General features: G+C 34.4%; 2 protein-coding genes across 5 annotated transcripts in view; both read right to left on the bottom strand.

Moving 5' to 3' along the window:
- The window catches only part of LOC149424230 (mitochondrial import inner membrane translocase subunit Tim21), a 586,526-nt gene that overhangs the window by 406,208 nt on the left and 167,139 nt on the right, over positions 1 to 13,179 (bottom strand). The gene's annotated exons all lie outside the window — the stretch shown is intronic.
- Positions 1 to 13,179, bottom strand: part of smog (G-protein coupled receptor 158 smog) — a 206,524-nt gene that overhangs the window by 154,590 nt on the left and 38,755 nt on the right. For all 4 annotated transcript variants that reach the window (XM_089651396.1, XM_089651394.1, XM_089651395.1 and 1 more), the window contains exons 3-4: positions 10,027 to 10,221; positions 8,614 to 8,786 (exon numbers count right to left, since the gene is read on the bottom strand). In XM_089651396.1, coding sequence (XP_089507522.1) covers positions 8,614 to 8,786; positions 10,027 to 10,221 — 368 coding nt within the window. The remainder of the gene's footprint in view (positions 1 to 8,613; positions 8,787 to 10,026; positions 10,222 to 13,179) is intronic.

The raw sequence follows: 13,179 nt of genomic DNA, 5'->3' as shown, positions 1-13,179 counted from the left end.
AGAGGTGTTCCATCAAGTTTGTATGCAAGCTTTGTTTTAGTTTTTTCAACTTGTAGGACAGTGCATTATTCAATATTTTCAAAAGTTTTCAAAAGCCAATCTTTGGTCCATTTGATTTAGGTATTTATTTTTATTCGTTGTGCTGTATGGTCGTGATGTATATGTGGGTTGGCAAAGACTTTTGTATCATCTACGAAACAGCTGGAATCTGATTTTATTATGGTATGCAAATCTGTGATATACAAAATAAATATAATTGGACCCAAGAACTGGACTACTGGTCACATATAATCCATACAATCCATACAATACAATACATACAAATCATACAATATATACTCCACGTCAAATACCATTCATCATTTATTAATTTTTTCAATGATTATGGGAACGATTAACGAATTAGTAGGTACCAAAATTATTGCTGAAATTAGTATTTCTTTTGTTAAAATTTTTGAAAGATCTCTTTAGTTTTCAAGTTTACTAAAGGTGTTCTAAAAGTAAATTTCTGGTCGTCTCCAAAATTGACAATGTTTGTTTTGCTGAGGCAAATATTTATTGAAAAAAATAGTGTCAAAAGTCGTTGATGTGTAAAACAATGAAGATATTTGGAGAATCACTAGACGAAATTAGATTAGAAGAATATATGAACAAATTGAAATTTATATTACGAAAACATGTGAAAATAAAAAAGTTTAACTAATATATATTTTTTAAATATATGATTGGGAGAAGTTGGGACTCTTGAACGATATTCAAATAAAAAATTATTTTACTAAAACTATTAAATTTAGTGCAAATTATCTTTCCATATCCTTTTGTTATTAAGTTAATGCATGATTGACTAGACAGTGCCATATCGTGGAATATCTCAGAATTCTTCTATCAACCTTTTGTGGGTCATTTACTTGCCATTCCATTTTTTTTTTTTTACATTAACCCCACATAGGAGACCCCTAGGAAAATAATTACCCTCAGGACCCATGTCATCTTTGGGGATGCCGTGTGGAAGGTCTTTTAAAGTAGAGGAAGGTCTATGAAGGAAAAAGGTTAGAGATGTGGGTAGGAAACTAGCTATCAATGTGTACAGGAGTGACGTACGAGTATAAATATATTCTTCCCGCTGCGGCGTAAGACGATGAGTAGAGACCTGTTGGAGAGGTCAAAGGGTTTACCCTAACCAGCCTCTCTCGATCTGGTACGCCACGCAGGTCGTGGGAAGGCGCATCCTGAACATACCTCACCCGATTGACTCGGGCACCCCTGCTAAACCACCAAACGTAGCGAACCGCTCGGGGTGACCTATGGCAGAGGTGATGGTTATCTAATAAATGGTTTCCTGAGCAGCGGTACCCAAACCCACCTCTCAAAGTATTATTTAATTGTACTTTAATCTGTACTAAATCTACATACCTACCAAAAGCATTTAAGCGCATATTTTAGTACCTATTTATGATTAGACGTATATCAGCCTGGAATTATTTTTTCTGTCCATAATATTTATTTATTTATTTATTATTTATTATTTTATTTACGCCCTAATGGGCTTTTACATGAAAATATACATTTACATTGATTACAATAATTGAACATAAGAAGATAAATGGAGTTAATTGTAAGAAAGCAACACATATAATAAAATTTTGTGCAAATTAGCAAAACACTAATAAGATGGATTCAATATAAAATATACCCAAGCATGAAATAGTAAGTAAAAGAAAGTTCAACATAAAAAGTAAGTAAGTGGGTGTGTTTAAACCCAGTATTAATTGTGAGTTTAACAAATCGATAAACCAATATAAATTAGAGTGTAACTTACTCGTGAGGTAAAGAACATTATAACAGAGATTTAAAAAAAAAAAAAAAAAAAAAAAATAACAAAATAAGAGTTGCACCTGTAAAAAGCAAAAACTAATAGAATTTAGCAATATCGACATGAATAAGAAATAATAAGATCTGAGATGGAACATAGTGTTATGTATAAAAAGTAGTTAGTAGGTATATGCATACAATTATAAGTGTATAGTAGAGCAAATAAAAAACAAACAAATATGGATATAATTTACTTGAAAGGTTTCGAATGGGAGAAGATGTAATAAAATTATTAAAGCTATAAAAGTTAATTATTAGCCGATAGAATCGAAATAAGTTGCCTTTTAAAGCTCACAAAATTGTCAAAACCAAACATATCTATAAGTTCACAGTATTTATTCGCAAGGTTGTGAATTCTAGGAATTGGTGAAAAAATAGAATAATTAGTGTTGAGGTTCTTGTTAAATTTAAAAGTATCTTTACTGCGAGTTTGCCTAGCAGGAACATTAATGCAAATAAGTTCCAACAAATTAGGGCTGTCAATTAAAGATTTAATAATTTTGAATAAAAATAGCAAATCAATTAACACTCTTCTATCAGATAATTTAAGAAGTTTAGTTTCAGCAAGCAAGTTATTGTAATTTATAAATTCGATTGGAATTTTCATTTTAAAATTAATGTACCGAAGGAATTTATTTTGTACCTTTTCTAATGATTGAGAATGGACCTTGTAGTACGGTGACCATACGGTGGAATTGTATTCTAATTTGCTTCGTACTAACGAGCAATACAGATGTTTTAATGTTGACATACTTTTAAAATTTGCTCCCATTCTCAAAATAAAACCTAGTATTCTCATCGCATCGCTTGTTATTTCATCGATGTGTTCGTTAAACTGTAGACTCTCGTGGAATATAACACCAAGATCACGAATCTGTGATACACGAAGAAGATTAGCACCATTCATAAAATAGGAAAAATTAAGTGGATTTTTGCCTTTGTAAAAACTGATAATCTGGCATTTACCTAAATTTAGTTGCAAATCATTGACAGAACACCACGCACATAGTTTATTAAGGTTCAACTGCAAAATTGCGCGATCGTCATCGTCTTTGATTATTCTGTATATCTTCAGATCGTCGGCAAATAACAGGACTTTAACATTAGTAAAAATATTAACAATATCATTGATAAACAAACAAAATAATATTGGGCCCCAGTGAGATCCCTGTGGTACTCCGCTCGAGGCAGCAAATGTATAAGAAGTAAACGAATCTATCTTGACTGCTAAGTACCTTCCTAATAGATAACTCTTAAACCATTCCAACATGCTCCCTCTTATTCCCAACAATTTTAGTTTACGTAATAATATTTTGTGGTTTACTTTATCAAATGCCTTACTGAAGTCAGTATATATGGAATCAGTTTGATGTGATGCATTAAGGGCATTAACAATATCATTCGTGTACAATATCAAATTGGTAAGAGTAGATCTACCTTTAATGAATCCATGTTGAAGGGGAGAGATGGTTCGATTGATTCGGGATATCAACTTATCTAGTACTAGGCTTTCAAAAAGTTTGGGTAAAGTAGACATTATACATATTGGCCTATAATTTGTTACTTCGCTCTTATTACCTTTTTTGAAAATGGGCGTTAAAAGACTAAACTTCCAAAGGTCCGGGAATACACCTGATGAGAGTGACTTTGTAAATAACTTATGAATAGGATATGACAATGTATGCATACAATTTACTAAAAACCTGGGCGGAACATTATCAGGTCCTGCGGATTTTCGGGAATCAAGACTCTTCAGCTTAGATATAATATCGTCAATGGTTACATTACAGTCAGATATATCAAGAGTTTCAACCAAATCAAAGCACGAAATATTGCTGTCTTCACTTGCATTAATGTAAACGCCGCTAAAAAAATCAGCAAAAAGATTAACAGTTTCCTGAAGATTTTGGGATAATTTAGAATCGAATGACACACTACTAGGTATGTAAGTACCATTTTCTTTTTGGGATTTAACATATTTCCAAAAGAAATTTGAGTCGTCCATGATAGAGCCTTCGACATCACTAATGTAATTTTTGTAACATTTTGCGGAGAGCTTATTGCACTCTGCCCTCAATTTTTGAAACGCAGTATAATCGATGGCCAGGCGACTTTGTTTGAATCTCTTATGAGATAATTTTTTGAGGTAAATTAAGTCTATCAGGTCTTTTGAGAACCATTTTGGGTATAGAGTTTCTCTGTAAGTCGTTAAAGGAACAAATTGTTCAATTGCAGAATTAACGATGAAGTAAAATTTTTTAAGGTGTACATTAATATCATCGTCGCTATCAAAGAATGACCAGTCAGTCTGTTTAAGGAAATTTGAAATTTTAACATAGTCAGCTTTTTTGAAATTTCGAGTTTCTACTACCTTTTTTACGATAGGAATTGGTTTAAGATTGGACATGCATATTTCTAGTGGTGGATGGTAAACATCGACAGGTAATAGAATTTCGGTACTTCTCACAACACAGATGTCAGACACATTTGACAGTGCCAAATCCAACGTACGACCTCCTATATTAAGAACATTATTACACTGTGTTAGACCTAAGAACAGTGCCATATCTCTAATAACACGAATATTAACATTAGAACAAGAATTGACAGAATTCATATTACACCAATCATAATGAGGCAGATTGTAATCACCAACTAGAAGTAGTTTAGTATTAGGATATTTAGCACAAATTGATTCAACCTCGTCGCAGTGATTGCTGTAGCTTTGGACATCAGAATTCGGAGGTAAGTATGCACATCCCACTATTATTTTACCTCTAGAAGTGTTCACATTGACAAATAGTTGCTCGATGGATGTGTTTTTTGTGGATATTTTTGAAGAACTGAGATTTTTTGAGATAGCAATGGCTACACCACCTCCTCTCGTTTTGGCACTTGTTTTAGAATTCCTATCCATACGGTAGATGTTGAAATTAGGGAAGCCTAATTCGGCGGAATTGATTCCTGAGTCGAGCCATGTTTCGGTTAAAATGAAGATATCACTGCTGATAGTTGCCGCCGAAGTCAGCAACATGGGAAGTTTAGTGCGGATCCCTCTCACATTTTGGTAGTAGCATTTTATTTTTTGTTGTTTCAGTTTTTTGGCGCACATTCAATAATTTTAGGTACAGAGTTCACATATTTGATAGTTATATTGGTTTCACCGTTGTTCTTCCTCGTCTCGAGTTGTTGGCGTAAATCTAGAAGTTGAGTCCTCTGCAATGGTGTTTGGTCGTTACTGGCCTTTATACCGTTTTTCAGTTTTGCGTTCCTGGTCAAAACCTCACGAGCCGAGACAGAGTCATTGAATTCGACCTTAATCGGTCTAATTTTGTTGGACTTTTTTACACCAAGTCTGTACGACTTAACCACACTCGGTATTAATTCATTATTTATATCACTAATCGCTGAAACTACTTTATCGCTGTCCATTTTAATAATTGTTGTTGTTGATTCTGAAATACTTTCGGGAACATTAAATAAAATAATGTTCTTTGACCGGGTTTTTCTTTCCTCGGCCTCTGCGAGCAAATCATTTATTGAAGATGAAGTATTTGTCGGGTTAGTAACAATAGACTGAGTATCCGTTACACTTTTTAATGTTGACAATTCTCCTTCCAACATTCCCATACGAACAGCCATCAATCCTGTGGTTCCTAACAGATCCGTTGTTATCGGGGTAATTTTACCCATTTGCTCCTTCGTAAATTTGTTGCCGGGGTCATTAATAATTTTTATCAGCGAACAGAGTAGATCCTTGGCCTTGGTCATATAGTTAAGAGAGTTCTCGTTTAAATCCATATTAAAATTTATTTAAAAAGAGTTAAAAATATGTTAACTTTATTCGTAATTAGTTTATACACAAACGCCTGTTTCCCGCAAACTGTTTAGCACTATTCAAAAGTGACGACACTTTCGACCAATGGCGATAGTAATGACGGACTGATAATGCGCCTGCGCGTTTGGTATGTTTACCAGTTGAAAATTGTTATTTTAATATTTTTAAAACACAGCACTGCACAGCACACACGATAATTTAAAAATCTAACTGATTGAATATTTCGAAGATGAAGTGATTTAACTACTTCGACACTTTATGTTGTGTTTACTTGCAATTTTCTAATGTTTTGGAAGTTTTAATGTGGAGCGTATTCACTATCTGTGTAATCAATGACGGTAGGTATTATATCATATTATATTATATGGAACCAGTGTTCCTGGTTTTACAACATTTATACCTAAGGGATCCATTTCTACCGCATTGAAACCAATTTCGTCCTTTCATGCTTCACTGTCATACATCAAGGTTCGTATTATAACCCATTTGTGAATTATATACTACTAACTAGCCTGGCTTCTTTTTACAATTTTCGAAATCGTTTTCATTAAATATTTTTTCTTGCCAAAAACTCAAATATTTTCTAATTTTAAAAGCGTGACATATTTATTTGACAATAAACGAAGAGAGGGGATTTGATATTCGTAAGTGTTTCTTAATAATCTGCTGTCAAACATTCCCGTACGAGTTTCAATAATATGTTTTCCGTAAAAGTTTCCAGTGAATTTATTGGTGGAACGCTAATTCACGTATTAGAAAACCTTAATGGAATTGAAGCATTTTCCGATATGGAGTTCGACCGCTGCACGAATACATGATATTCTAGTTACTTTCCCTACTATGTACAACAGTGGACATTAATTAGATGGTCTCCAGTGTTTTATCGTTGTCAGCTATTTCTTCATTTATATTATGCATTGTAATGTCGGAAACAAATCATGAAAGCAGGATACATGAAAAAATATTATTTTATTTATTTCCCCCATTTTAACCCCAATTATTTAAAAAATAAACTTCCGTTACACCATTCATAACCAATTTACTATAACAGGTAGAAAGGTATTTCCGCGCCGGGATACGATGGAAGTATAAGACCTAGAACATCTGGGAACATGTATGTACCTAGATGCAACACGACAGCTGCACAACACCATCATGAATATATAGGCCCAAAGTTATTTAACGATTTACCGGATACAATAAAAAGTGAGAAAAATTATTTTAAATTTTAAAAAAAACTTTCGTTGAATTTTTACAGAGAAGATTGACATACTTTTATGGATGATTTTCAAATATATATTTTTGTTGATTTTTGTTGATATTCTGTTTCTATAATTATATGTAATTTTCTTAATGTACAATATTTTGTAGTATTTTACAGTATTTTTGAAAATATTCTTTTACCATTTTTGTAACTATACATATTATTATCTATATATATATATAAGCACATAGACTAGCTCCCCAGTTTGACCCGAGAATATTTCTCTACAAATTGGGTAAACAAAAAAGTGATGTCTGATATGAAATGTAATATATTTTTATCTCTTGTGAATATTTACTTTTTTTTTCTAAATAAAAAAAATAAAATAAAATAAAAAATGAAAAGATCGAAGAAAGGAAATGAAAATATGTTTATGTGTGTAATTTTTACCGTGAGCTATGGAGTTTCAAAATATCCATGTTTATTTGTCACAGTCAGACAATAAATTTTAATATTAATTCAATGTTTTTCAATTTTTTTAAGTGAAACAAAAAATCCTAAGAGTTAGCTTTAAAATCTCGGGAAATAAATTAATTAGGTGGAGACAAATCATTAAAGAGCACATGTCTTAATGTATTTGTGTGCACACATTTTGGAACACCTGCCCGCAGTCCCCTCTTACCCGCAATAGACCAACAAAACAAGTTAGATCTCTTTCAAGTGATTTCATTCGGTTGACACTTTAATACACACGGCCTGGAGACGACTAACCAGAGAGAAAATTCGAGTCTCGTTTTTACTGCAAAAGCTTAGATAACGAAAAAAAATAAGGTGTGAGTTTTAATGGTAGAAATGACGACCTAAGTTCAAAAATTTAAGAGTTCAAGGAAAATTGAGAATGAGTTTTCCAAGAGCCATAATTTATTATTTATTTCAGGCTTGTGAAAGACTTGAAAACATTCATCGCAAGCAAAACATGATACGTGGTAAAGTCAGGGCTCGATCAACCATTGCAAAATCAGCACGTGCTTGGGTTGGATATCATGGAAAGAGGGGCACCACCATCGATTTAGATGAGACATGAAGCGAAAAAATAGGTTCCGCTTTTTTAACTCCAACTAACCTCCAACTCTCCCGACGCACTTACTAAAACTACAAAATCCGATCTAAGCGCACCGCTTATCGCGTTATAATAATGGAACAAGTTTCGACGAGATATTATAGTAGACAGTAGCGCGTAGTTCTATGGCACCACAGATTTTCATGATATGTAATGGAACATAATTATACGGTGCTATGCTGCAAATGCTGCAACAGAACCAGATTAAACCAAAGGGGGTTTACCAAAATAATTATGAAAACAAATTTGCATACACAAATTTATAAAATGTGCACCAATTTCAGATATTTTAATACTATTTTAATTCTTACTTAGTAGTACGCCAAACAGAAGTGAATAAAAATAATTATCATGTTCCATCCTACTAGCTGGATGATGTTTAGATGAGCATTAATTTACTTACTGCACTAGTAGTTCTGTGAACAGTAGAACTCGCGTCCAAGAAGCATATTTCCATAGTCATGCAATTTGATAGACTAGCCCAATTTTTTTGTTTTATGGCATGTTTCAGTAGTATTTGACGTAGGCATATTTTGGCATGTTTAGTGCACATAAACTGAAGTCTGGTAGTAATCATACCTGTTTTCTTCAAAGGAAACCGATATAGAGAAGCCATGCAGCCATATTGAAGAGCCGTTCCTCGAGCAGTCCTTCCACGGCACCGACCAGCTCCCTTCAGATCGGTTCCAGGAGCCAGCCAGCGCTCGCCAGTACAGCGTCAACGCGCTTGTGTTGTTCCTTTGGAAGATAATCTGCAAAAGGGGAATAAATATTAGGAAAATCTCCATCCCGCAACCTGCCCAATCAAAGACGCCACTGCGCTACAATCCGTTAACAGAAAAGCGACGACGCTATCGAGCGCCAAGGTATGTTTCGAATTATGCCATATTAAATGATCGAATACAACAGCAACATAAATACTGCTCTTTGAATCAATGCAAAACAGGAAAACACAAGAGTAGAGTAGTAATCTAGAAATAGATGCTGAACAAGAAAATTATATTGTTTTTTCACAACTTATTTGAATTTTATACAAAAGGTACCAACGAAGGGAACCAAAAGTTTTGCAAAACGCCACTCTGATGAATATCAAGCTATGCCATATAAACTACTCAAAGCTATTCCTTCTTGGTCTACCAGAAAAATTTCTTTGAAAAGCTTTTTGCATGATGCCTAAAACAGTCGTGTCATGACACAAGACACAAGACACGAGTGTCAGGCCCCAGAGCTTTTTGTCTACTCTTGAGATCGGTTGGCACTTAGGCCTGTGCTTACCAAAACGACTCACATTTATTCAATATTATTATTGATTATGTGACGAACTCAGACTTAACTGCTGACTTTGACGACTTATTTCCGATTAAAGTATTTTGGTAACCAACGCTCCAGTCGGCCATTAAAATTTTATTGAAAAATAATAAGCAATTTAAATGTATTTCAACAGAGGAAATTCCGGCGAGTTTGCATTCGTGCGAATAATCATATTTGGGGCGGCGAATTCATTTCCACGCCCAAAATTTGGCCGAATAATAACATCCATTTATCACCGAATTGTGGCTAGTGGCCGCTTTTTCTGATGCTACAGGCATTTTCATTATTTCAGTTGTTCGCTATACCGATAAACCCGCGTTCTCAACATTCATCTTGCGTCGTTTTTAAGAGTACGTTTTAATCTTTCTTCTGTTAGTAAAATTCGACGAAAGATTGAAAAGAATGAAACAAGACCTTTTAAAATTAGGTTAAAATAAAACGTTTTGAGGCCCCGAATATGGATAGGCTCAGAATCCCTTTCAGGGTAAATTCAGTCCTGGAAAGGATCTACACGAATCCTTAGGTTGATAAAAGAAGGGTTAAGACCATATGCTGCTCACCAAATGGTTCCTGAACTGCAGCAGGACGGGGTTGATCCGCGTCAGCTCGCTCGCCAACCTCGACGCGATCTCGTGGTCCAATGCGGCACTCTAAGAACATACTAATTCACCTGCTGCTTACCACATTGTTCCTGAACTGCAGCAGGCCAAGGTTGATCTGCGGCACGCCGAGCGCGATGGCCACGAGGTCGGATCGCGGGGCCATGGCGGCGCGCGCAAGTGCCGCCGCGCGCTCCGGACTGGCCGCACGCCGGGCTACGAGGCGCGCCAGCTCGCTCGCCAAGCTCGACGCGAGTTCGTGGTCCAAGGCGGCGCTCTAAGGAACATACTAATTCATTAATGGGTGGTATTGGATCAAGTCATGTAGGAACATTTTAATAATTATTTATTTATTTACTAACGCTATTCTGGGCTTTTACACAAAGATCATAAATAATTTTATTCGTTTATAATCTTATCATAAATTTAAAATAACAGTATAGAAAAATAATCTGAAAATAAATAATAAAAAGTTTTTATAACACCTACTTAAAAAAACTCTAAAAATTTATATACATGTAATAAAAAATAAAAGATATTGTGAATAATTAATTTTACTAAATAAAAAAAAAACTATATAAAATGTCTTGTACATTACAAACTCATAATAAGTTAGTACGAGTAAAATAGTATGAAAATGCACAAAATAAATGACAATCGTTCATTCACAAAACTTTGCTCATACATTCATCTTGGCATTATAAATGAAGAGTCCGACGAAAACAGAGTGGTGGAACACTGTTGCAGGTAGGTATTAGTACAGGTAAAAGTACCAAAATGTACAAAATAAATAACAAAAATAATACAATCATGAAAATTTGCTCACAAATTTTTCTTGACAATAAAAATGAAAATCTGAAAAGTCCACCTGAAATAAAGTAATGGAACACTCCTGTACTGATCTTCATTTCTACTGACAACATGAGTTTATGAGCAAATCATGAATGCAGGATTTTTTTTATTAAATCATATTTTACCTTTACTTGGCGTATATATAACACCTATTATAACAAATCACATGTTTGCAAAATAAATGGATTTATAAATATTTAAGGTAGGTGTATACTGAACAAAACAATTTGGGCTGCGGTGAAGAACGGAGTTAGCAAGGAGAGAGATTCTTTCAAGAATCAACAGGATTTCTCTTTTGTATCTCTCGACACTGACGCAATATACGAGAATTTCTGTATCATCAAAATATATGATTTCAGGGGCAATACTACTCCCCGCCTTTCTTTCTTGACATGGGTAGGATAATCATGTTTTATCAAATTCTTCCAAAAATCACAAGAAGAAAGTAAAATATGTGACTGTCGCAATCTATAAATATTATGAGAGCATTACATTAAAAAAATTTTATAAGAGTTTTAATTGCAGGGGAACCAGCACGATCCAGTTGATAACTTTAACAATATCGAATCGATAGGCTCAACTTCTTACGATTTTATATCGATATTCCTAGCACGGTTGCGCCGTCGATAACTGAACCGATATAGACATGACATAAACAAGATGACAATCCTGGTGGATATTGGCATTCCGAAACGTCAAACGGCTACGTAATAATTTAAAAAAATACTGATAAATTGACGACGACGAATTTAAATACTAACTTTGATACATATTGGCAGTTCGCATCTACTTTTTGACACTAAAAATGAAGATAATTAGTAAATGAAGTCTTCAGTCTTGTCTTGTGATATTTGAATAACTTTCGTTTCTCCAAGCTGAATCAATTGGTCGCGATCTTTCAAGTTCACCTCCATTCATCAACCATCCAGCTGTTTTGCATGACGAACGACGTTATTAAAAAAGTTGTGTATATTGACAGCTAACCAAAGTTTATATGATTCTATCTTGCAGGCCACGCTATACGAGTAAGCTGCGGCTTTTGCCTACCGACTAGACCAGCCATTCCCAAAGTGCTCTATATCGACCCCCAATCTAGGGAATCTAGGAAAAATGTGGCCTGAAATCTAAAAAGACTAGGAACTTGTAGTTCAAGTGGAAAACTGGTGAATATACATGACATGTAGATTCACCACATTAGATCTAAAAAAAACTTTTTTATAAATATAAACTATGATTTTTTAAACTTTTTTTAAGGGTTTAAAACATTAGAAGCCTGGTCTACGCTTCAACGCGTTTTAAAAGACGTATTACAAACATGACCAGAAAATAACAACTTGGTAATAGATTTGCTAGAAAACTACAGTTCAAATCATACATGTTAATTTGACTCAAAATGTGATGTAGATTCACCAGTTTACTCCCTTTTACTAACGAGTTTCCGGAAACCATGTATTGCTTTTCAGGTCTGATAACTAAGACTGCTGGGTGATATCCAGGTAAAACGGTTGGTATAAAAATATTGTTTACTAATATCTGAGTGTTGTTACTGGAAAGGGCAAAAAGAATATTAAGAGACATGATAGATCCGCGGTATATGGACCCCCTTCGGGTGGTAAAGAACTTTTTAGCATAGAGCTGAAATCTCGCAGCGTTGCAAATATACCGCCAGTAATATTATGAAGTTACGTGATTGAATAGGTTTTCCAGATACCTACTGGGGTACAATTCGTGCTTAGTGCAAACAACTCGAGTAATTAATGTAAATAAATAGGTTAGCTTAAGTCACTTTGCAGTTAAGAGTTTTGATGAGTATCGGTTCGTGGCTTGCCTCGTAGGGAGTTCAATATGAGATAAAAATCCTTCAGATATATGAAAAAAGCTATGTTGTTCTTTTCCCATATTTTACCTACATATTTCCTCCTAAATCTAAAGAAGTTTTATCACATTACTGCACCAGAGATTACTTAGCATCAATATAAATATAATTCCATGATTCATTAAAACATCTGTGGCTAAAGAAAATAAAGTTAAAAAACGCAATTCACGCAAGAAACTATTGTTTTTTTGTATGTAAAAAGAAATATCTTCACTAATTATTAACTCAGTTTAGTAGAAAAAAACACAACAACTGCAAATTTGGCGTTAAAAAAATCTCACAGGTGGTGCGCACTCAGGCAGCTAGTAGATTTGCAAGGTTTACAGGTCTACCGCTCTGGCACCACTAGTAGGTATGTTTTGAATGAACCTAAAAAACATAACGGAAGGTTCCCATGGGTGCTGATATTCATAACGCACCGATGGGATTTATTTCAGACTTGCTCTTGGGCAGTAAGTACGAGTTCATTCGGACGGGTAGATTTTTTTAGCAAGAAATTTAATTGTG

This window comes from Hesperophylax consimilis, chromosome 4 (assembly GCF_061612785.1).
Source record: "Hesperophylax consimilis isolate HC1 chromosome 4, BYU_Hcon_1.0, whole genome shotgun sequence".
NCBI lineage: Eukaryota > Metazoa > Arthropoda > Insecta > Trichoptera > Limnephilidae > Hesperophylax > Hesperophylax consimilis.
This window is presented reverse-complemented; position numbering and strand designations above follow the sequence as displayed.